The 26,078-nt window shown below is 42.2% G+C and overlaps 1 protein-coding gene across 1 annotated transcript in view; it reads left to right on the top strand.

Annotated features, from left to right (window-relative positions):
- Window positions 1–26,078, top strand: part of LOC136875653 (centrosomal protein of 104 kDa) — a 321,673-nt gene that overhangs the window by 195,172 nt on the left and 100,423 nt on the right. Inside the window, exons 8-9 of the mRNA XM_067149196.2 lie at window positions 12,883–13,045; window positions 17,160–17,277. Coding sequence (XP_067005297.2) covers window positions 12,883–13,045; window positions 17,160–17,277 — 281 coding nt within the window. The remainder of the gene's footprint in view (window positions 1–12,882; window positions 13,046–17,159; window positions 17,278–26,078) is intronic.

Below are 26,078 nucleotides of genomic sequence, written 5' to 3'. Positions count from 1 at the left end.
TACTGAATGGCAAGCCTTCAACGTTTTGAGCTGCAGCCAATAGCCAACGGAGAAGCCTGTAGTGTTGTGAAATCTGCTTCACAAGCTGCTGCCCTGGCCTCTGCTGCTGCCAATACTCAACCCCTGATCAGTGGAGATGGTAGCCGAAGGTTTAGCAAATTAAAGTCTGACTTTGTGGCTAAATGGATAGAATGCTTGCCTTTGGTCCGATGGTCACGGATCAACTTTCAGAATCAACCCCGTCATAGTGTTAAATCCCCTGGCTTGGGGACTGGGTGTTTATGACGTCTTCGCCATTCATTTTATCCTCATTAGGACACCACCAATTCTACACAAATGCCATGCACCATTATTATTATTATTATTATGAAAAAATGGCGTATGGCTTTTAGTACTGGGAGTGTCCGAGGATAAGTTCGTCTCGCCAGATGCAGGTCTTTTGATTTGACGCCCGTAGGCGACCTACACGTCGTGATGAGGATGAAATGATGATGAAGACGACATATATACCCAGCCCCCGTGTCAGCGAAATTAACCAATTATGGTTAAAATTCCCGACCCTGCCGGGAATCGAACCCGGGACCCCTGTGACCAAAGGCCAGCACGTTATTGTTATTAAATACAAATGCTGAATTTTACAGCAGTCGTACCCATCGTTCACTGGTTTATTAGCTTCCTCGGAAGATCAGTGGTGGTGACTGACCCATGATCACGGGTTCGATTCCAACTAACAAAAGAGAACATGAAAGATTGCATCTCATTTTAGCAGTTGTACCTATAAATAGGAAATATTAGATTAAGAAATGAAGTCTTAAAGGAAGTAGATGAATATTGTTACTTGGGTAGTAAAATAACTGACGATGGCAGAAGCAAGGACGACATAAAATGCAGACTAGCACAAGCAAGGAAGAGCTTTCTTAAGAAAAGAAATTTGCTCACTTCAAACATTGATATCGGAATTAGAAAGATGTTTTTGAAGACTTTCGTGTGGAGTGTGGCATTGTATAGAAGTGAAACATGGACGATAACTAGCTCAGAAAGAAAGAGAATAGAAGCTTTTGAAATGTGGTGTTACAGAAGAATGCTGAAGGTGAGATGGATAGATCGAATCACGAATGAAGAGATACTGAATCGAATTGGTGAGAGGAGATTGATTTGGCTAAATTTGACGAGAAGAAGAGATAGAATGATAGGACACATCTTAAGACACCCAGGACTTGTTCAGTTGGTTTTTGAAGGAAGTGTAGGTGGTAAGAACGGTAGGGGTAGACCAAGGTATGAATATGACAAGCAGATTAGAGCAGATGTAGGATGCAATAGTTACGTAGAAATGAAAAGGTTAGCACCGGATAGGGTGGCATGGAGAGCTGCATCAAACTAGTCTATGGACTGATGACTCAAACACCAACACCACCTATAAAAATAAAACTATATTGCTTCTATAACAGCAACCCTGCTGTGTCTTCCTACGAGGATGTAGAAGGAAACGGGGGTGAAATACCAGCACTCTGTTATCTATATGATTAGTCAGAAGTATGAGATGGGGAAGTATATACGATGGGTAGGTAACGCATGGTTGATAGTAGTGGCGATCTGACGGATCGAAACCTAGCACACCTATCCCCCCCCCCGGTTTTTTTTTCGGGGGGGCCCCCGAAGCCCGCTCCCCCCGCGTGACCAACGACTCAATCTACATGGCCTCCGACATGCTATTATTTCTAAGAAGAAGAAAGAGATAGCAGGGAGAAGTGGGAAGTGATACAAGGAGTATCTGCCTGTTTCCATGTCAGACACGCTACCACGGCAAGAGTTTGTGTTAGGTATATGGTGTTGAAGTATGGTATTGAAGGGTCAGGGAAAAACCACATAGGCAGAAAGAAGAAAGAGCCTACATGTAAAACCTGACATCTTTTGAAAGCACATGCAAGGATGTGGGCTGGAAAAAGACCAGAGGTTGTGTTAGTTAGGAACAGGTAACATGCACAAAACATAAACCAATTCCTTTCCATTCCATCGTCTGGGGATCAGTCCGTCTGGGCACTGCTGTGACTAGCACGGTCCTTGCCGGCTGCGGAGCCATGCGTCGAGTACCACTAGGGCCTGTCGCACGGCTCCACCTCCTTGGGGTACCTCGTACCCAGTCTCCGATCCCGGAGAGTGAGGCCAAGCCCGCCGAGGCGGGGGCCTCCTGGAAGGGGGTGGGTCATGGCGCCGGGCCTCCTTCCTCTCTGCCCGCGCCATGGCCCGGTAGACAGGGCAACTGCGATGGGAGGCCGGGTGGCCCCCCGAGCAGTTGGCGCACACCGGCGCGTCTCTAAGTGCTGCGCAGGCCGTGTAGTGGTGATCACCACCACAGCGGTTGCACCTCACCTCAAGCCCACAGCTAACCTGACGGTGGCCCCACCTCAGACAGCGGAAACACTGCAAGAGCTGCTGAGGGGGACGTTCTACTCTCACCTGACTGCCGCTGCCTGCTGAGGTCCTCTCCTGATTGGCTCCTCGGTTGACTGCGGTCCTGGGAGCAGTCCTGGGTTGCGGCTTGGCGGTCCTCTCCTGGTGAGCCAGCGACGCCTTCTACTTCTTGGTGCGGCGTCGTCTTCTTCTTCTTCCCGGGAGTTGCTTCTCGGCGGGGGAAGAGGCCTCGTCCTGGTGGCCCTCCTCCCGGCCTGGTGACCCCGGGGTAGCTGGTGGCTCCGCTGCGTCGCCATCTTCTTCTTTCTCCTGGTTGGCGGCGGCGGCGGTCGTTCCCGGGGGTTGCTTCTCGGCGGGGGAAGAGGCCTCGTCCTGGTGGCCCTCCTCCCGGCCTGCTGACCCCGGGGTAGCTGGTGGCTCCGCTGCGTCGCCATCTTCTTCTTTCTCCTGGTTGGCGGCGGCGGCGGTCGTTCCCGGGGGTTGCTTCTCGGTGGGGGAAGAGGCCTCGTCCTGGTGGCCCACCTCCCGGCCTGGTGACCCCGGGGTAGCTGGTGGCTCCGCTGTGTCGCCATCTTCTTCTTTCTCCTGGCTGGCGGCGGCGGCGGCGGTGTCGGTGTCGGTCAGTGCTAACACTCGACTGCATTCCCTGTCCTGGGGGGCGCACATCGAGGTCTGCAACTCGACAGACGTGCAGGCAGGCTGGACCTGGGCAGCAGACTCGGTACGCCAGGGGGCGTCCTTCTCCACCGCTGTGCTGTTCTCCACCATCACGGGCGCGTTCCTGGTTTGCGCCCGGGTAACAGGCCCTTCCTGGCAGGCCTGCGTCTGCGACCACTTCGCCCTGGTTGGCGCCTTGTTGGTCTGCGTGTACTTCGTAAGGTACAGCTTTCCAACTGGGGTCGCGCCGTCGCGGCGCTCGGGAGCGCCGCCGTCGTCCTCGGTCGTTGGCTCCGTCTGCGAGGCTGCCTCCTGGTAGCCCGAGACGTCCAGGTGCTCCCTGAGTCCTGGTAGCCGGGCGACCTGGAACTGCTGGGAGGCGCGCTCCTCGTAGATCCTGAAGCTGGCTGCGTCGTTAGGGCGAATGATGATCGCCCAGGAAGTAACCACAATGCCGATGATCGGCAGGAGAGGTTCTCCGATGTACTCCGCAGTCGCATTCAGGTTGTCGAATACGTGGAGCGTCCCCTGGTGGTCGGCCTCCCCAAGCCGGTTGAACACCACCAGCCCCGGGCGTTCATAGCTGGGGACCTCCACCGTGTCGATCGCGTCTAGTAGCTTCTCGACGGCTCCCTCGTAGTCGTAGTCGACCAGTCTCACTGGTAGCGTCGGCTTCTCCATCCTGGTCCTCCTGAAAATAAAGCTCCTGAAAGAGAAATAGCGAGCACTGAAAAGTGCTCAGCTCTGACAAATGCTCTTTCTAAGATGTACTAATAAGTACAAGTGCCTGGCTGATACTTGAAAAGTACAGAGCGCCTGGCAAGGAGAGAGAGAGCAGAGCGAGAGGCACACGTCCTTCCGCTACGGCTGTCAGCTCCCGGTCCCCGCTCCTATCCTATATACAGCAGCAAGCCGCTACGGGTGAGTAGTGAGTAGAGGGGAGAGGGACGAGAGTCTGGGCTGCGATATCAGTCTCCGATGCTTAGCTCTCAGAAATACAGTACGTGCGACGTTTTTTTCTCACTGCTTTCAAGTTTTGAAAATGGAACAATGTGTCGGATGCTTAGGCCTACATTATAATGTGCTTTAGACTTCCATCGTTCTCAATATTGAGGTTTGGGCTTCAACGACAGCCCTCAGTATACACCACTGAGACACAGGGTTCACTTCTTCGGCGAATAACCATCACCGACAGACATTTAAGATCACACGAGGACTAGGATACTAAACTTAAGGAGTAGCTATTCTGAATGATACGTTGGCGTATATTAAGATCGTTAGCGGGTATAAAACGGACGTTAAACGATTTATATTTATTGAGCAAAATGTTGTTAGTTATTTTAACTCCGCTCTAACACGTAGACCTATAAGTAGCAAAAGGAACTACTGTCGAGGCAAACGGAAAACTTGAGAGTGCGCAATGAACACAGTCACAACTGATTTAAGTGAAATGAAAGTAATTATGTGTAGAATATGGTGAACTATATAAAACACTTTTAAAAATGCCTAATACTGTTAAGCTGTAATAATTGTAAGACAAAGTTACAAAAACTAGTGCAAAAAATTACACTCTCTTGGTAGGCCTATATGGTGTATTTTTACCAGTGGAGTTGCTGGAAAGGAAATAAATTAGAAGAAAGAGGAGCTCGTGGTGGTTCCAGAAAATGTGTAACATACCACTATCGAAAGGAGCGCACTCTACAGGGAGAGGAAGAGACTTAAACGGGAAGTCGCCGCCTCCTTCCACACGACGATAATCATGTTACCAGAAACTTGGAGCGTCTCCCGGCACAACCTACTTCATTTTTTTTCTTTTTATTTTGCGTAGAACGTCACAGCTGTATTTCTTATGCAACAGACACGACAAATCAATGTTTATTACGGTGTAGAAACAGACTTCTTACATTTATATCAAATGCTGCAAACAATCAAGAAATATGCCCCAATGTAGTTAATGGATTTCCCTTTTAATGTTACTCGTTCTTCTGGAAAGATGTTAGGATACTATGAGTTAATTAAGGTACAGAAACAATATTTGGCTGGTGAGAAAATGGAAAACCACGGAAGACCGTCCTCATGGCTGCCGACAGCGGCGTTCGAATCCATTGTTTCCTGAATATAAGCTTAGAGCTCCATGACTCTTTCCCTGTAGCCAACACAAAAGGTATTATTGAGTGTTTTTTCCTTGGATTTTGCCGCAAATATATAACCACTGCCTGCTCGATCTGCATCCGATGGCTGCTTATACTGCCTGCTCATTCCATGTTCAAACGTGTAACACGACTTACAATTGATCTGCTGCTAGATGGTAGCACCAACCGTACCCAATAATCGCGTGAATACAACTAGATAAGCATACAAGCGAAATTTAAAATCTGACAGTAACAGAAAAATTAAAGAATTTTACGTATAAAGTGCTGCTCTAGAGAGTTATAGCTTTAAGACTTTTCGAGAAAGAGGTTTTGACGAACAAGAAAACCTTGAAACTTTTTCTGTATGGTACTTCCCTACATTTCACGAATTTGGCAACCACAGCTTCCGACACAAGTTCCTGGTGCTTATTGTTACTAAAACACTTTAAAATGTTACACTGGCACAAAGAAGGTAGAACATAGTTTTTTATAGTCAGAAGCAGACTTGCAGATTTCTTGCAGTACGGCAGAGCCGCCTCAACAAATTTCTGTAGCCCTATAATTAGGCCAATAAATCGTTGCTGGGGATAGCGCAGGCCTCCTCTATCCGACTGTCTGATTAAGTTCATCAATGGGGAAGCGTTAACTGAGGTGGAAACGTTATTCAAGCACGTGCTGCATTCTGTTTTTTCTTCGATTATCCGCACTAAATAACCACACACTAATGCCTGGGATGCAGTTTCCAAAGTGACACACACTGACTCAGGGGGCTCACGAATATCTTCTAGTAAATCAAGTACATACTCAGGGAGCAACACTGGTTCTGTATCGTCAAGTCCGGGAGAGGATACTGCGGCAGAAAATTTTGAATTTTCCTTGTGGATAACGTTAGCACCATCGGTGGACATCAAAATTCCGGATTTCAGAATTCTCTTTGTGGAATTCTGAGCAGCCCGGGAGTTAGTCATGTCATTGCACCCTCCTCCCATTCTTATAGCACTAAACATGGCTTCAACTGGGTCTCGGGGCCCGTGTCAGCACATAAAAATATCCATTCTGTAGAAGATGAACAATGCACGAAGAAGTAGATAAAGCAGTAAACAGAATAGCTTGATGTGTTTCTTTCGTAAGTCCCTTTAGATTGAGAGCTTTGGACGCTTCTTGTATCTCTTCAAGATATTGACAGAAATCGTCTTTCAGCCACTGGAGACGCTCGTCTGCTGGAGAAAAGAACATCATTTTGTCCGGATTATTTTGCCTCAAGTGCTGTGTTTTATCGCTGGTGTCATGGACATTGAAGAATTTATACACAGATTTCATAAATCGTATGGTAGGCCCAGCCTCCGAAAAATCGACTCTTGCCGTCAGGCGCGATGAGTTTTCCATTAGGAACTGCAAAGCTGCTGTGACTGGCGGTGAGAACACTTGCACAGCATAGAGTACATTCATCTTTTCAAAAGAACTTGGTTCGACGTGCTTCCTCGTTAAATTCCGGACCGGTTTCACTACGAGATTCTTCTGAAGACGATACAGCTCCTTTAAGAAAGATGAAGTGATAATGCCGTCTTTATCTGCCATATCATGTTCAAGAAACTGAGATCTGATGTTTTTAATAATATGACAATAATCGAAAGACAAATATAGTTGTCTCATGGCGTTGCAAGATGAACTACACACGACTTTAATTCTCCATCACCAAATTTCTTAAACATTTGTTCTATGATTGTCCGTCACCAGACGAATAACATAGAAACCACATTCTTCGACAGCTTTCAAAACCTGCTGAACCAGGAGGAAAAGCTCATGTCCCTGTAATGCCTTCACCATGAAGCAGGCAGCCGGAATCGTAAATTTCTTCGTCAACCCATGAATCACAAAGCACAACAATTTGTTGGCGAGTTGAGGGTTTGTTCCAATTTCTTCGTTATAGACTCCCTCTGCTTCGACAAGTCCATAGAATCTGTCCTCTTCTTTATTATATAGCAGCCGCTCTTTAATTGCCGTTTCGTCGCAAATAAGGGAGCAAACTTTCTTCAGATCATTCAAATTAGCTGCTTCTGCTTGCAGTCTTTCCTTTATTAGTGGCGAGATACCAGCTCCACACTTCACCGTCCCTAGATACCTGTCTAATGTACTGCGTGAAGGTGACAGTATTAATTTTGATCTCCGCCCATACTCGTAACCTTTCGGAGAAGCAATCCGCCAACAAATGCAATGCCGTATAGTTTCTTCAGACCATAATGGGCGCTGTTTCTGAAAGTTATTCACTTGATCTTGAAGATAAATGGCCTTCACAACACCCTCACCTGCAGCTTTCTTTATAATGTTCAGTGGTTTCAGTTGCGTATTACAATCTTCAAGCTGTTTACTTGATCGGTGTAATTTTTCTTCCAGATCTACTATTTTCTTCTTCATTCTGAATAGCGCAACACGAAGCCTTTTATTTGTTCTCTTTAGACTTTCCATGCTGCTGTCATCCATTGTATCAACTTGACAACCAACGTCACACAGTTCGTTGTTACTAGTATTTTGGCCTACCTCTGTATCCGTAAACGAAGAGTCGACTGGAAAGAGAAAGAGAGAGAACCTGACATTAGTTTCGCTATAACTGTAAAACCGAAACAACTAAATAGGGCCTACCTGCGTAATGAATAATAATAATAATAATAATAATAATAATAATGATAATAATATAAGAAGAAGAAGAACAGTATATTGACACGATTTTATACTACTTTTTTTTGCTAAGGGCTTTACGTCGCACCGACACAGATAGGTCTTATGGCGACGATGGGATAGGAAAGGCCTAGGATTTGGAAGGAACCGGCCGTGGCCTTAATGAAGGTACAGCCCCAGCATTTGCCTGGTGTGAAAATGGGAAACCACGGAAAACCATCTTCACGACTGCCGATAGTGGGATTCGAACCTACTATCTCCCGGATGCAATCTCACAGCCGCGCGCCACTACGCGCACGGCCAACTCGCCCGGTATTTTATACTACTAACAAACGACTTGTAATGGAATATATGACAGCATATTATTCTGTTTTGTACCTTCATATTAACAGTGCAATTTTTTTTTTTTTTTTTTTGCTAGTTGCTTTACGTCGCATTGACACAGATAGGTCTTATGGCGACGATGGGACAGGAGAGGTCTAGAAGTGGGAAGGAAGCGGCCGTGGCCTTAATTAAGGCACAGCCCCAGCATTTGCCTGGTGTGAAAATGGGAAACCACGGAAAACCATCTTCATGGCTGCCGATGGTGGGATTCGAACCTACTATCTCCCGGATGCAAGCTCACAGCCGCGCGCCACTACGCGCACGGCCAACTCACCCGGTATTTTATACTACTAACAAAGGACTTGTAATGGAATATATGACAGCATATTATTCTGTTTTGTACCTTCATATTAACAGTGCAATTTTTTTTTTTTTTTGCTAGTTGCTTTACGTCGCATTGACACAGATAGGTCTTATGGCGACGATGGGACAGGAGAGGGCTAGGAGTGGGAAGGAAGCGGCTGTGGCCTTAATTAAGGTACAGCACCAGCATTTGCCTGGTGTGAAAATGGGAAACCACGGAAAACTATTTTCAGGGCTGCCAACAGTGGGGTTCGAACCTACTATCTTCCAAATACTGGATACTGGCTGCACTTAAGCGACTGCAGCTATCCAGCTCGGTTCCAGAAATTGTATTACTTAGTATGTAATACTTCAAACTAGTGATGTGCGCGAGTGATGCCTGGAATCGCGGTACTCGATTCTTTCGAGTCCAGGCTCGGACTCGCTTCGCTTGCGAAGGCTCGATGATAGCATGACGTCACACGTTCGCTCACTCGCCGGCTCGTAGATGGATGAAGCATGCGTACAAGCGGTCGCTGAGGGTTTATGGTATTGCGACAGCGCGGTACGATATGAAAAAACTGAATGGGTGCGCAAAAGGAATAACCTAAATTTGATAATTACTTGAGAACGATAATAATGCCACTTAATACGCATAATAAGATATGAAAATATCCGTTTACGGCGTCTCGCACACACTTCACTGAATATGCCATCTATTCTAATATTGATAATATAGCTTATCTGGCCTTCATAGCCCAACTTGGCCGGTTCGATACTGGTTTATTCCGGTAGTATTTGAAGGTGCTCAAATACGTCAACCTAGTGTCGGTAGAATTATTGGGACGTAAAAAATCTCCCGGGGGACTAAATGCGGTACCTCGGCATCCCCGAAAACCATACAAATGTACGTACTTGGACGTAAAAGTGATAACATTATTATTATTATTATTATTATTATTATTATTATTATTATTATTATTATTATTATTATTATTATTATTTCAAATCCCTGTCACGGTATGTATGTTGTAATTAGTGTATTTTAAACATGTGCTATTTGTAGACTATAGACGGTATTTCTGCACACATTGTATTGCTTCGCTACTGGTAAATTATATCTCATGTAGCCATTATGCATATACACGGGCGTAGATGTGCTAATATGATCGGTAGTATGACAGATTTATTGTAACCATAGCCTATTGCTAACCGCGCCAAAGCCTACAATCGTCCGGGGGAACAGGTGAATTACAGCAGTTTATATGTACATCATACTTTCGGCAGATATAATGTCGGGTATTAAGATGAGGCGTCCAGAATGTGACGTACGTTCACGCAGCAAATCAGCGGACAGAACGTCATTCTGTTCTAGCTAAACAGCTGACAGTTTGTTAGTAAGTCACAACCTTTAGTGCCTATGATGATGATAATAATAATCATAACAATCGAATTATTGACGACCGATGACTGAACAACATCAATCATCAGCAGCAAACATATTGCACTCCACACCACCAAAATATTCTGTGGGTGACCCTGAATGCCGTGCACTCCAGTACAGTAGATTTTAGTTCTAAGGCATGTCCACAGATAGCGACATCAGTATGCTTGGACCACTGCCTGCTCGATCTGCATCCGATGGCTGCTTATACTGCCTGCTCATTCCATATTCAAACGTGTAACACGACTTACAAACGAACTGCCGCTAGATCGCAGCACCAGACGTACCCAGTTATTGCGTGAATACAACTAGATAAGCATACAAGCAAAATTTTAAATATGAAAGTAACAGAAAAATTAAAGAATTGTATGCATAAAGTGGTGCTCTAGAGAGTGATAGCTTCAGGACTTTTCGAGAAAGAAATTTCGACGAATAAGAAAACCTGTAAACTTTGTCTGTATGGTACTTCCCTACATTACTAAGTAGAGGTTTTACGAATTTGGCCACCACAGTTTCTGACACAAGTTCCTGGTGCTTATTGTTACTAATACACTTTAAAATCTTACAGTAGCACAAAGAGGGTAGAGCCGGGCTGAGTGGCGCTGGCCTTCTAACCCCAACTTGGCAGGTTCGATCCTGGCTCAGTCCGGTGGTATTTGAAGGTGCTCAAATACGACAGTCTCGTGTCGGTAGATTTACTGGCACGTAAAGGAACTCCTGCGAGACTAAATTCCGGCACCTCGGCGTCTCCGAAGACCGTAAAAGTAGTTAATGGGACGTAAAACAAATAACATTATTATTATTATTATTTAAAGAGGGTAGAACATAGTTTTTTTATAGTCTGGAGCAGACTTGCAGATTTCTTGCAGTACGGTAGAGCTGCCTTAAATTCTGTAGCCCCATAATTAGGCCAATAAATCTTTGCTGGGGATAGCGCAGGCCTCCTCTGACAGACTGTCTGATTAAGTTCATCAATGGGGATGCATTAACTGAGGGGGAAACGTTACTCAAGCACGTGCTGCATTGTTTCTTTTCGATTACATGCACTAAATAACCACACACTAATGCATGGGAAGCAGTTTCCAAAGTGACACACACCGACTCAGGGGGCTCACGAACATCTTCCAGTAAATCAAGTACATACACAGCGGGCATCACTGGTTCTGGTTCGTCAAGTCCGGGAGAGGATACTGAGGCAGAAAATTTTGAATTTTGCTTATGGATAACGTTAGCACCATCGGTGGATATTAACATACCGGATTTCAGAATTCTCTTCATAGAATTCTGAGTAGCCCGGGAGTCAGTCATGTCATTGCACCCTCCGCCCATTTTTATAGAACTAAACATGGCTTCAACTGGATCTCCTGAAAAAGCCCGTGTCATGGAATGAAATACCACGGCATTCTGGTTTCCCTTTCTTTGATTTGCAGAAAGGCACGCAGCAGTAGACCATTTTCACTGTAAACAAATACAGTACTACCCTATTTCCCGCTATTTCATTCCGACAGTTCAGGAGCCGGTTGGTGCTGCCACCTGCTGTGGGTATTTGTAAACGAAGTGTTTCATTTAGTGCCATGTTAAAATGTTGCAATGAGCAGGCAGTATAAGCAGCCGTCGGATGCAGATCGAGCAGGCAGTGGCTTGGACTCGAGTCTGGAGTCGAGTAATACCGATTCTAAGAGCACATTACTCGATTCTACTCGATTCCGTCGCTAGCCCATCACTACTTCAAACCTTATATAACGCTTACCATTTTCTGCAAAGATGTTTGAAGAGCTCATGTTAGACGTCTCTGTGTTTGAATCCCTTCTCCTCCTCTTCGCTGAAATTAGCGGTTGTTTATAAGCTGGACAATCAGGGAAAAGGCTGGGTACAGATCCTGTTTTTAATTTTCGCGTTTTGCTGGTCACTTTGAAGTCATCATTTACGAAATGTAGACTGCAAACCACGGAATAGTCAGAAGGAATCCATTTACTTCCCTTGCTGTTTCCTTCCCTGGATATAATACTTAACCACTTTCGACGCAATTCCGTACTTGAAGGTAATGAAATACCACGGCATTCTGGTTTCCCTTTCTTTGATTTGCAGAAATCCACGCAGCAGTACACCATTTTCACTGAAAACAAGTACAGTACTACCCTATTTCCCGCTATTTCATTCCGACAGGTCTGGAGCCGGTTGGTGCTGCCACCTGCTGTGGGTATTTGTAAACGGAGTGTTTCATTTAGTGCCATGTTAAAATGTTTTAATGAGCAGGCAGTATAAGCAGCCATCGGATGCAGGTCGAGCAGGCAGTGTATATAACATAATTGTAAATCCTAGATCAGTCGTGGTCAGTCAAAACGAAATGGCGTATCGCTTCTAGTGCCGGGAATGTCCGAGAACATGTTTGGCTTGCCAGGTGCAGGTCTTTTGATTTGACTCCCGTAGGCGACCTGCGCGTCGTGATTAGGATGAAATGATGAAGACAAAAACATAGACCCAGCCCCCGTGCCAGCAAGATTAACCAATGATGGTTAAAATTTCCGACCCTGCCGGGAATCGAACCCGGGATCCCTACGACCAAAGGCCAGCATGCTAACCATTTAGCCATGGAGCCGGCTAAATAACAATAAAATAAATGTTAAATCTAAAGCAGCGGATCTTCAAGTCGAGGAGCCATTCGGAGAGCACAACAGTTGCGTTCTCTGTTCTAGTAATATACACATACCATTCCGATGTACCTCTGTACCAAATGACATTGCATTAGGCCCTTCTTCCAGGTGCTTCTCTAGTATGCCCGTCAGTATTTTTTTTTTCTTATAAATTAGTTATAATCATCAAACTTACAAACCGCGGTGGGAGGTAGCTAGTTAAGAATGTAAGGATAAAATATGAGACATAATTTTGTTTCAGGTCCGAAGTCCAGCCCCACCACAAGCCCTACTAATGTGCAGCAGAATCCTCCAGCACTGCGTAGCTCTCTTCGTCGAAGAAACAAGTCTGCTGGAGCAGCGACGGCGCCTGTGCGGACCAGCTACGAAGCATATGAGGAGCGTACTGTGCCGGCGCTCAGGCAGTGGGTACCATTAGCACAAATATGAGATTTGTTTGTTTACATACAATATTTATTAAATGTATTGTTTAATACGTATAACTAACAAAAAAGAAAACATAAGAACAATTACATTAATCATAAACCCTATTTCCAAATATGGACATTAAAAACATGTTAGCCAAGTAATTTTCTGTCCATAAATGTATTATACTTCATCAGGAGAAATTCACTACCAGTACCAGTGTCTTTAAACAACTAATTAACATCTAATTACTATCATAGTGAGAGAGTAATGGCATTGATTTTCATGATGACTGGTTTAGAGGGTGCAATCAGTGCATACTTTCACTGTAGCCTACAAGTACCACACACTGGTGTTTTACAATCAGAACATCTAATGATTCCTCCCTTGATTCATTCTTCCCGTCGGATAGTGGCACAACTCAGAAAGATACTTATTTGGAGTTAATGCACTCTCCAGCATTGCAGAATAGTCTTCCTTCCAGCAGCAACAGCGGCATACCTTATAGTTTAATATTCCACCAACAAATGGCAGAAATTCCGCTGTTACATTCTCTGCTTCTTTGTTGTTTACATTAACTGCAATACTGGTGCTTCTCAGTTTGCATCTGGAGCTCGGCAGTCGCGCAGCACATTCTGTTCATTAATAATGATATATTGTAGCCTGAGTTGTGCCAGTGTTGAAGAAGAATTTATTTATTGTCTGCAGTCCGTCAGATAAACTTATTTATCTCAGAACTTGTTTTTCTGAGTTATGCCACTGTTGCAGTCCATGAGAGATTTATTGTTCTGATTTGCTGTCATGATCACTTTGAAAACCTGGTGCAACTGTGCAACCTTATTCACCACAATAATCGTCGTTGACAATGGATTGGCGTCTGTGTTTCTCAAGATGATGCGTGCCAAATCCAGACACCCAGACACGTAATAAGATGGCGACGCACTTCATATTTTGAATGGTAGGTACCAAGGATGAAATGTATCCTGACCATCTGAATCGTAATCAAAATTGACGTATTGGATTAATTGTAGAAAAGGGAAACCCTTTTCAAAATTATTGAGACAGAAGGTTTCAAGAGAGATTTTGTCTGTTTAAGGAAACAGTGTGGCGGTGATTATACCAAAAAAATTACTTATTAGAATCTTCTACTGGAACGTAAAGCCAATAACATTATTACCGGTATCATCATTATTATTAAGCATGAAGGGTCCCTTTCAGAACACACAAAGCTTTATTTATGATTTAGTTTGTGGAGGTTCCAGGATGCTTTCATCTGTTCATTAAAGATATTCTTCCTTTCTTCCGTCCACTTAATACCTGTTCTTTTCGGTACTTCATTCTCTGGAGTAACTTCCCACTTGTCAATTTTCTTTCTGTACCGGTATATATTTGGTTTCAAAATTTCTTCAGGTTGAATTTGTGCATTCTTTATGTCCGCTTTTGTTTATTGTGTTCAAGGGAAATTCTTCAGTTTATCAACCCTTTAAAGAATTTGATGGGTTAGTCTGGTTTCTGTAAGCCTCAATCAAATCAATAAAAAAAAAAGGCAAAGTCCACCTCCGTACAGGCCATGAAGGCCCTTGGAGGAGTGAAAGGTAAAGGCTTCCACCATTGTTAACCTCGGCACGTGATGGGGAAGAGTGGTTAGCTCTACGCCCGGCCGCCTTTGCCCCCAGGAATTAACCTGGTACTCATTTTTGGTGTAGGCTGAGTGAACCTCAGGGCCATATGCACCTCCGGAAGTGGAAATCTCGCTTCTTAAATTTGACGAATTCCTGACGGGGATTCGAACCCACGTCCTTCCGGGCGAACCGAGCACGCCTTTACTGCCTCGGCCAGGCAGCCCCTCAATCAATCAATACTGATCTGCATTTAGGGCAGTCGCCCAGGTAGCAGATTCCCTATCTGTTGTTTTCCTAGCCTTTTCCTAAATGATTTCAAAGAAATTGGAAATTTATTGAACGTCTCCCTTGGTAAGTTATTCCAATCCCTAACTCCCCTTCCTATAAGTGAATATTTGCCCCAGTTTGTCCCCTTGAATTCCAACTTTATCTTCATATTGTGATCTTTCCTACTTTTATAAACGCCACTCAAACTTATTCGTCTACTAATGTCATTCCACGCCATCTCTCCGCTGACAGCTCGGAACATCCCACTTAGTCGAGCAGCTCTTCTTCTTTCTCTCAATTCTTCCCAACCCAAACTTTGCAACATTTTTGTAACGCTACTCTGTTGTCGGAAATCACCCTCTTAACATGCCCATACAATTTTTACCTTCTTTTCCCGAGGTCTGCCACCACAATATTAAATAATTTTTCTGTGGATTTCCGGGATTGGAGGCAGTACCCTTCTTCCGTGTGTCTTGCTCCTAAAATTTTCCTCATAATTTTTCGCTGTTCTTTTATATTTTCGAGCTTGCCCTTTTATAAAACATTAGTTTCCTCTGCATATAAAGCCTCAGGTCTGATTACAGTACTGTAATGTTTAATCTTAACATGGAGAGACATACACTTTTTGTTGTAGATTTTTCTTGTTCTCCCATATGCTCTTCTGAGTTTTTTGACACAGTTGTTTTGGGCTATTTTTTGTTGTCCGGTTGGTTTGAGGATTTTGCCCAGGTATTTGAAGTGTTTTTTGAACAAAAAATATCACTTTTCTGGAAGGAGATATGAAGTCCGACCTTTTTGGCACATTCTTGGAGAATGAATTTCAACTTGCTTTATCGCTGTAACTTCATCACTGGACAAAAGGGCCAGGTCATTTGCGAAGGCTAAGCACTGAATTGCAAGCTTGTTTATTTGTGTCCCAATGTTTACTGGGTTCCAGGTATTTTTCAATTTTGTTTTTTTTTCCCATTCCCTCATTACATTATCTAGGATGAGGTTGAAGGGGAGGGGTGACAATCCATGAATTATTATTATTATTATTATTATTATTATTATTATTATTATTATTATTATTATTATTATTATTATTATTATTATTATTATTATTATTATTATTATTATTCTTTTCTGTTCATCAAAATAACCTTGTCTCGACCATCACCAGAATTGTTATTACTTTAAGGGCATATGCAGCTGGTGCTTTCAACATTGTAACTGGGAACAGTGCTAATATACTGTAGCATTTTCTGCTTATTGTAGATCAACGTTTCTCAAACTGGGGATTCCGACCCTTATAGCAATCGTAGCTTTATATAAAGGGGATCGTGAAATAAGAATAGCGCGTATGAAGGGAATAGACAATATTTTCTATGATAAATGAACACATATCAAAACATAATATTGTTAGAAGAACATTTTTGTAATAATAAACATAACACATCTCTCTAAACACATTTATTTTAAAGCGACAATACAAAATTCCTTTCAAATGGGATGGATGATTTTGTTGCAGTCTGCAATGGTATGGGGCTAACCACATCTCGGCTACGGTGCCCGCAGTGCTATACAATAGGATGCTTGAAGGCTTGGTTTACAAATATAAGTTTTGTGATTTTTCAAAATGTATTTTTCTTTTGAAAAATTCCCAAGTTTGTTTCTGAAACATTGGAGTTTGGTTTACAAGTGCCAAGGTAACTCTGATGGCTTCATACTTTCGGCAGATAGGACTTGAAAGTAGCAATACATTTTGGCTTACCATCCGATGAAATACATCCATATTTTAAATAACATTACTGTCATTGTACAATCTCTTCTTCATATTTACCGATTCACACGATATAGATGGCTTATTTCATTTGGCCACCAATTAGCCAATTTTGAATTGGTAATTGAAGAAGTAATATTTCACCAACTATTTTCACTAAGCTTAATCATCAATGATTTGCCGTCTTCCATACTGCCCTTTTTATAATAGGCACTGTCAAGCAGGGAGATTTCAAATACATCACTATCAAGGCATCTAAACAGTTCAAACTGGTTACTCGCACAAGTTATTTTTATTATTATTAATAGTAATTTTTTCAGTGGGATCGTGAAGAACTAATATATATATTTTTTTAATGTGTTGTAGACATTGTTGTAGACAGACTGACAAAGAGAAACCATAATTAACTGATTTTGACTAAAATACAAACTATTATACTATATTATATTATATTCATTTCAGCTGTCATACCAGTGTTCTTCGCGATTATCAGGCAGATACTGAGTCCACTCGCTCAAAACTCAATGAGCGTGAGAAGAAACAAGCTGCCCTGCCAATCAGCGTCTTCGGTCTTGAACTGGTAAGTTTGGAGTTGATATAGATGTTGATTCCCATAGGGAATCTGAAATATTTGTCCTGAATGAGTAAATTTATAATACCAATATAAATGGTCCGTTATTGGACATTATAAATTTTCCAGCTAACTCATTCTTGGTTGCCAGCGTTTCGCCCTCGTGTGCTAGGGTGGGTTCATCAGTTGGTACCTAGCACACCTACCAATACGCTGGCTAGTGCATACCGTGGAGGCCACTGCGTAGGCTAACTGGAGCCACCGGCAGTGCCAATGCACTAAGAGACTGTCTCATCACTAAAAATTGATGCCTGCTTGGCCATCAGATGATATAGATGTTGATTCCCATAGGGAATCTGAAATATTTGTCCTGAATAAGTAAATTTATAATACCAATATAAATGGTCCGTTATTAGACATTATAAATTTTCCAGCTAACTCATTCTTGGTTGCCAGCATTTCGCCCTCGTGTGCTAGGGTGGGCTCATCAGTTGGTACCTAGCACACCTACCAATACGGTGGCTAGTGCATACCGTGGAGGCCACTGCGTAGGCTAACTGGAGCCACCGGCAGTGCCAATGCACTAAGAGACTGTCTCATCACTAAAAATTGATGCCTGCTTGGCCATCAGATGATATAGATGTTGATTCCCATAGGGAATCTGAAATATTTGTCCTGAATGAGTAAATTTATAATACCAATATAAATGGTCCGTTATTGGACATTATAAATTTTCCAGCTAACTCATTCTTGGTTGCCAGCGTTTCGCCCTCGTGTGCTAGGGTGGGCTCATCAGTTGGTATTATTAAAGTTTGGAGTTCTCGAGTTGGTTCTGAAGCCGAACATCCAGACCTCGAGTTGGTTCCCATTAGTTTTGGGTCAGGAATATAACATTACACAATTTGGTTCCCATAATATTTGAAGTGTTGTCTTGTTAAAATTAAGGGCTTCAAATTCTATCTTAGACAGCCATGGTGGAGAAAAATTCCTTGTCTTGGGTTACTTACTGAATTCTTAAATAAGGAATCAGAAATCTGATAACTATTAAAATCCTTATTTGGACATTCCCTCTTGCCACCAGAAGAAAATGAATCATGTTTTGTTGAGGACCTAATGGCTATCAAACCCATGGATATATGGTTAAATGAAATGTATGGTTATCCTCTTGATACTTAGCCTATATTGCTGCAGACAACCAACAACCCCCAACAATTTGGGTGGAATTTTCAAGTTTGTCAAAACATACCATTAATTGCTGTGAATCTTTTCACTGCAATAGCAGAAGACGGTCCTCAGCTTGTTAAAAACAAGAAGGAAAATGCTGTTTACTGGTAAACCAATTCTTGTACTGATCCTTCAACAGTTTGGAAACCAGTTCGAGTGTCTTCTCAAAATATGAACTCCAGTCCAGCCGGTAAGCTCTATAAGCTAACATAGAGTACATACCAATAGTACTTACCGTACTATTGCTGAAGCTGGTAAACAACTACTCAGATGAATAATTAATTTCCTCTTGAAATATGAATGAAAGTTGTCTGTGCATTGGAATCAATCAATCAATCAATCAATCAATCAATCAATCAATCAATCAATCAATCAATCAATCAATCAATCAACACTGATCTGCATTTCAAGCTGATACCCAGGTGGCAGGTTTCCTATCACTTGCTTGCCTAGTCTTTTCTTCAATGATTTCAAAGAAATTGGAAATTTATCAAAAATCTCCCTTGGTAAATTATTCCAATACTAATTCTTGTTCCTATAAATGAATATTTTGGCCTCTTTAATTTGAACTTTATCTTCATATTATGATCTTTCCTTGGAAAACTCCTTTCAAGCTTATTCGTCTACTAATGTCATTCCACGCACGCTATCTCTCCACTAACAGCTGGAAACATACTGCTTAGTCAAGCAACTCGTATCCTTACTCCAAGTCATCCCAGCTCAAGGTTTGTGACACTTTTGTGACACTACTGTTTGGTCAGAAATCATCCAGAACAAATTGTGCTGTTTACTTTTGGATCTTTTCTAGTTCTCAAATCAAATAATCCTGGTGAGGGTCCCCATACACTGGAACCATACTCTAACTGGGGTCTTACAAGTGACTTTCACACCCTCTTCTTCACATTCTTACAACAACAAATAAAGATCCTTATAACCATATGAAGAGAGCTGTAACCTTTATTTAAATCCTGTTAACGTGATTATCCCAGTGAAGATATTTCCTCATATGAACACCTAAGTACTTATAGAGATCTCCATGAGGTACTTCCACTCCATCAACACTATAATTAAAACTGAGAGACTTTTCTTCTTGGTGAAACAACCTGACTTTACACACAGTTTAATATCATACAATCCTTTAACTTGTTTATTACTCTATGCAGTATAACATCATCCGCAAACAGCCTTGGTGGTGGCGGTGATTATTGTTTTAAGTGGAAGTATAGATAACCTTCACTTCCTAACTTTAACTAAATCCCCCTGTGGGTGGGGGCAGTAGAATAACACCCACGGTATATCCTGCCTTTCGTAAGAGGCGACTAAAAGGGGCCCAGGGGCTCTGAACTTTGGAGCGTGGGTTGGCGACCATGGGGCCATTGGCTGAGTCCTGGCATTGCTTCCACTTACTTTTGCCAGGCTGCTCACTTTCATCTATCCGATCTTCCATCGTCAACTCTTGTTCTTTTCTTACCCTGACGCTATTAGGTTTGCGAGAGCTAGGGAGTTGTTCATTTTCATGCCCTTTGTGGCCCTTGCATTTCTTTGACTGATACCTTCATTTTTCAAAGTGTCGGATCCCTTCCCCTTTTCCTCTCTGATTAGTGTTATATAGAGGATGGTTGCCTACTTTTACTTCCTCTTAAAACAGTAATCACCATCATCACCACTTTAACTAAATAAAAATGAACAGGTCTGATCCTTTGAAGAATAAGAGTTTGGCAAAAGGAAGAGAGGGGCCACAAGGAGTGTGAAAGTGAAAGAGATCTAGGTCTCACAAACCTAAACCATCAGGGTCAAAAAAAAAGGATAGGAGTTGACCAAAGAAGGCTGAATGGGAAACATGGAAGCAAGGAGTCTGGGGAACAATGCTAATCTCAGCTAAGGACCTCATGGTTACAAAGACATTTCCCCAAGATGAGATCCCATGGGAAGTGACCACATTGAGTTGCCTCTTAAAAGAGGTATAGGGTACTAGAGCTGTATTCTAAACCCCATCCAAATCACTGAACACTTAAACAGTCAAATAACACTCCTTCTCTGCAGAGCAACTCAGAATAGATTTCAAGCAATAGGGAGTAACATTGTCCAGACAAACAATAAGGGTACACCAAGGAGGAGGAAAGGGGCAGAATTGAGATGTTCTTTGAGCATGTTAAGAGGATCAGGTTCAAAATTTGACTCTGATAGCAGCCACATTCCAGTGTATCATCATCATCATCATCACCATAGGCATTCACTCAGTAGCAGTTATAAGAACTGTCTTTTGAGTGAATCATGGTCATCGATTATGGGTACAGCCTAACAATATTTGCATGGCTGAAGAAACCAATGCTAGAACCACAGGCTTTGCCACAGTGCTGGCACTTGTTATTGTAGAACCTGGTGATCATTATTTTCTTCTATGATTTTCTAATTATTTTCTAAGATCTCTTTTATAGAACTTGTGCCTCCATCGCTGTTGTTCATACCGCAGGCTCTAACGGACACTATGTCACCATATCGGCCACCCAACGCTCCATCCTGCCAGTTGCCAACATCAATGTGGCAATTCTTCATACTCAACTTTAGGACGTCTCTGTATCGCTTTCACATATTGGAGTTCAGTCACTTAATCAGTACCTTACTCAATGACTCATTCTAGGTTGATACTAGGACAATAATAATTTTTTTTTAATTTTGTGGCTATTGCTAGCCCGGTGCAGCCCTTGTAAGACAGACCATCCGATGAAGGTGGGCTATGTCTAGGACTGCCACACTGATTTTGCAAAAAGTAAAAAAATCCCTAAAAACAAAAATAGGAAAATTAACATACATACCTAAAACCAAAATCAAACCCCATGTCGCAGCAGCTCCGAAGAGCCATGGCCTACCAAGCGATCACTGTAGGTCATCTGAAATATTTGTACTTGCCTGCGAGAATGCATTTTCATAGCTTCATTTCTTAGGTAACTTATGCACTTTATTACGCCTACTCCTTGTCATGCAAATATGATGGATACCCTGAAACAAGCATAGGAATTGAATTTGGAAGAAGGTGTCTGGTTTTAGTTGTGTTTTAGTGTTTTCAAAATGTTCTCTATGTACAACAGAGCTGCAGATTTTGAGTAAAACTGCCACATAATCTTCTGTCTACGCGTTTAACTTTGTTGGTAATCCTTGAGTACGGTAGTCCTTGCGAATTTCAAATTGTAGGCCTAATTGCAATTTTCATTTCTATTTGTGCTTAATAATAACCTATTGTAATTAAGATACGTCTGAACATAGTTTTTAAACTGTTGTAGTGTATTGTAGTGACTTATTAGAAATTAGAGTGCTTATTCTATTATTTTGAGTAGTCTTGCAAATTTCAAACTTTAATTGTAATTTCCATTTCAGTTTGTGCTTAGTAATAACCTGTTGTATTATAATTAGGATACATCTGAACATAGTTTAAAATCATTGTAGTGTATTATAGTAGGTATCTTATTATAAATTAGTGTGTTTATTCTATTACTGTGAAATATTTGTGTACTATAGTATCTGTAGTATCTATAGTATCTATAGTATCTGTTGTGTCTGTATTAACTGTCTTACTATAATTATGTTGCAGTAATTAGGGTAGACTTAACTGCAGTTTAGAATTGTGTAGACCTAATTCTTGTGTATTACTTCCGGTTTTCAGTAATTAACAGTAATATTCGTTCTGATAGGGTGTTGTAGAAAAACAAATTCGTACAACTAAGCAGTATTATAGTGTAGTAGTAGCTTACATTAATTACCTTGTTGTTGTGTGATCTTTGTGAACTATCCTCGACAATATTTCATTCCTTTCATTTTTTTGGGCAATATTTCTTTCCTTTCATTTTTATTTGCACAGAATAAGTTATTTTATTTTTCCTTTTCTTCCCATTATTCCGTAAATAATGGCTAAGCAGTGCAAGTGTAGGAACTGTGGGTGTGGCCAGGCATTAAGGAGTATGAGGGAGGAGTTGGAGAGTTTGAGGGAGATAATTAGGATTCTCTCAGAGGACAGGAAGGAAAGTAGGCCTCCCTCAAATAATGTACAGGATACAGTAGTTGTAAAGGAGGTATGTGAAGGAAATGGGGGAATTGTAGAAGACAGGTGGTCTAATGTTTTAAGGGGAAGGAGATTGCTGGCTAAGGGCTCTGTTCAGGATCAGAATTCAGGACAGGTGTCTGTAAGAAATCGGTACGAGTCGCTGCAGGTAGAACAACGGAGGGAAGATGAGGAACAGGGAACTGTTGCTGATATGTGTGGAAGTAGGAGGAAGGGAAAAGGTAGGAAAGGGAAATGTAGTGTAGTAGAAAGGAAAAGACAGGTGGAACAGGGCCATGGGAGGGAGAAAAGGGAGGAGGAAGTAGCTTCTGCATCAGTGAGAGAAGATAGGGCTGACCAGGAGGGGAGGGATTCAAATGAGGTGGGTAGGGTTGAGGCTCTGGCCATGGGGGATTCCATCGTTAGACATGTGGGGAAAGTGTGTGGAAGAAAGGGAACCAGGGTAGAGTGTTATCCAGGAATCAGATTGAGGCAAATGTTGAGGAAAGTAGAAGAGAAGGAAGAGGGAAAGGAGAAGGTGGTAGTGTTTCACGTTGGTACTAACAACGTAAAGCAAGCAGGTATAAGTACCAACATAGTTGGGGATGTGTGGGATCTGGTAAATGCTGCACGGATGAAGTTTAAGGAAGCCGAGATTGTTATCAGTGGAATATTGTGTAGGAGGGATACTGACTGGAAGGTGATTGGGGATTTAAATGAGACTATACTGTAGAGTGGGTATGTGGGAAACTGGGAGTGAGATTTCTAGATCTTAATGGGTGGGTAGGAGACAGGGATCTGCGCTCAGATGGCCTTCACTTAAACCGCAGTGGTACATATAAGTTAGGAAACTTGATTAGAAGGGTTATAGGCAGGTACATTCAGGGAAATGGGGTGGCCTAGGGAGCAGTGTTAACCCTTTCAGACCGAGTACGCACAATTGTGCGGGTTCGTATTTTAGTTATCCCTGACCGTATTTGATGTTTTTTCGGCGCTACACTGGACTGCAGTGATTGTGCAGGACACGTGGCGTGTATTTCAATTGATTTTAGTATGCGCTTGACCGCCAGGGCGAAGGAAGAAGAGTTTAAAAAGCACAGTTGATCGGCGAGATGGCAGGAAGCAGTAGTGCCGAAAGTAAGTATTTATTTACTGCGTTTATATTAATCTAGAAGCTTTACTGAATACCGGAATATATTCAATGAAGTGTGTACATTGGTTAGTGAATGTAAATTTTGAAGCTACACCATCGTACGTGATACAACGAGGTTTTGAATTTTGATACGCACGATTGTGTGGGTCCTGTTTTTCGGATGTTAGTTTTTATTTTGTAAAATAAACTATTAATATGTGTATTGAGGAGCATTTTAGTCAGTTCTTGACGTACAAACAAAAATTCACACCTCCAGTTTTCTTTCAGGTCTGAAAGGGTTAAGCAAACAGGAAACTGGAAATCAAGTAGGGATGACATAAAAATGTTAGTGCTCAATTATAGAAGCATTGTAGATAAAGGAATCGAATTAAGTAATTTAATAGATATATACTTACCAGATATTGTAATAGGAGTGGAATAATGGCTGAGAAATGATATAATGGATGCAGGAATTTTCTCATGGAACTGGAGTGTATATCGTAGAGATAGGATAGGAATGGTAGGAGGGGAGTATTCATTCTGGTGAAGGAAGAATTTGTAAGCTACGAAAAAGTATAGGCTGAAAAACATGAAATTCTGTGTGTAAGGCTCATCTCTAAAGATAATAAGGCAACTTGATGTCTTTGGAGTGTACAGACCAGGAAAGGGTAGCGCTGACGCTGATTCAGAATTATTTGATAAGATAATCAGCTATGTGGGAAACGATAAGGAAAGGAACGTGATCATAGCGGGTGATCTCAATTTACCAAATGTCAATTGGGAAGGTAATGCAAATGACAGGAAGCATGACAACAAATGGCAAATAAGTTAATATGGGAAGGGTACCTGATTCAGAAAGTGATGGAAACAACTAGAGGGAAGAATATTTTGGATGTGGTGCTGATAAAGCCAGATGAGCTCTATCGAGAAACCGAAGTAATAGATGGTATTAGTGATCACAAAGCTGTTTTTGTCGTAGTTAAAAATAAATGTGAAAGAAAGGAAGGTATTAAAATTAGGACTATTAGGCAGTACCATATGGCTGATGAAACAGGCATGAGGAAGTTTTTTAAAAAGTAACTATGATCACTGGAAAATGGTAAATAAAAATGTAAACAGACTCTGGGATGGGTTTAAAGCAATTGTTGAGGAATCTGAAAATAGGTTTGTACCTTTAAAGGTGGTAAGGGATGTTAAAGATCCACTATATTATAACAGAGAAATAAAGATACTAAGAAGGAGGTGCAGGTTGGAATGAAATAGAGTTAAGGCAGAAACAGGTTCCAAGAAGGACATTCCAGGAATCATGAACACATTCACTACTGGCTCCTCAGTGGGTGCTTTAAACCTCCAGCCCGGCCTTTTTAAATCCCCTCAGCTCTATAGTGCAATATGTTACATTAAATGTTACTGTATGAAAACTATCGTAAGTACAATATTGAAATTTTCAACATACCTTTAGGATGATAACTAGTAGTGCTTGAGGCTGTGGTATCAGGTTTGACATTTTCCTGGATGGAGAGGCATACCACACTTTCCACAGAACCACCTGGTTTTGCACCGGATGTTGCTTTTCGCGCACACACTGCACCGTCTAGTTGGGAAATTGTCTGATTTCATGCCTGGGAATTTATGAAGTACAGGCTCCTTTATTTTCCCATCAAGTCGAAATGGTGAATCATCAGCCGGAGTTCGCTTATGAGGCTGCACCTTGGGCTACACATAGATGCTGACGAGCCTACTGAAGACTGAGATGGGACCGGTGACACAGAAATATTTGCAGCTTCTGATAGTTCTTCATGTTCACTGTCTTGTAAGAAGTTTCTACATATAGTCTACACGAATGTCAAAAAAGTTATTTTTGAGTTCGGATTCAACTTTCGGAAAAGCCGGAATGCATTAAAAAATGTACACTGCAAAATGTAGAAAAACATTTTTTTCGGCCACTTCACTGTTTTTTCACATGAACGGATACATTGCCAAATACTGGTCGGCTGTATCCACTCCCTGCACAAACTGATAATAATCAATGATGCTTACACAGGTTTCATCGTTCAGTAGTATGTCTACAATTTCCTCACTTCGAATACTGTCTTTGTAACTCGTCATCTTCTTGCGACACAAAAACTCACTTCACTACAAACCCTCACAAGAATATCACGACTGGCTTGGGTCTGTGTTTACTCAAAGAAAAAAAGAAAGAAAGCATTGGAATGTACCCTCTGCTCAGGTAGTCAGGGCGAGGGATTGGTCATTTATATGCCATCTATGGTTTTCACCACGAACTACGACTTCGTGCGAATTTTCACTAAATTCAAACGACATTTACATCGCGCAGCGTTAAACACCTTAACTCGGATATGGTCCCGCACATAGGCAGCTTTTAAATGCCTTAAAGTATCTATGGGAGTGAATGTG

This window comes from Anabrus simplex, chromosome 6 (assembly GCF_040414725.1).
Source record: "Anabrus simplex isolate iqAnaSimp1 chromosome 6, ASM4041472v1, whole genome shotgun sequence".
In the NCBI taxonomy this organism is placed as follows: Eukaryota; Metazoa; Arthropoda; class Insecta; order Orthoptera; family Tettigoniidae; genus Anabrus; species Anabrus simplex.
Note: the sequence above shows the minus strand (reverse complement) of the source record. Positions and strands in the feature narration are given on the sequence as shown.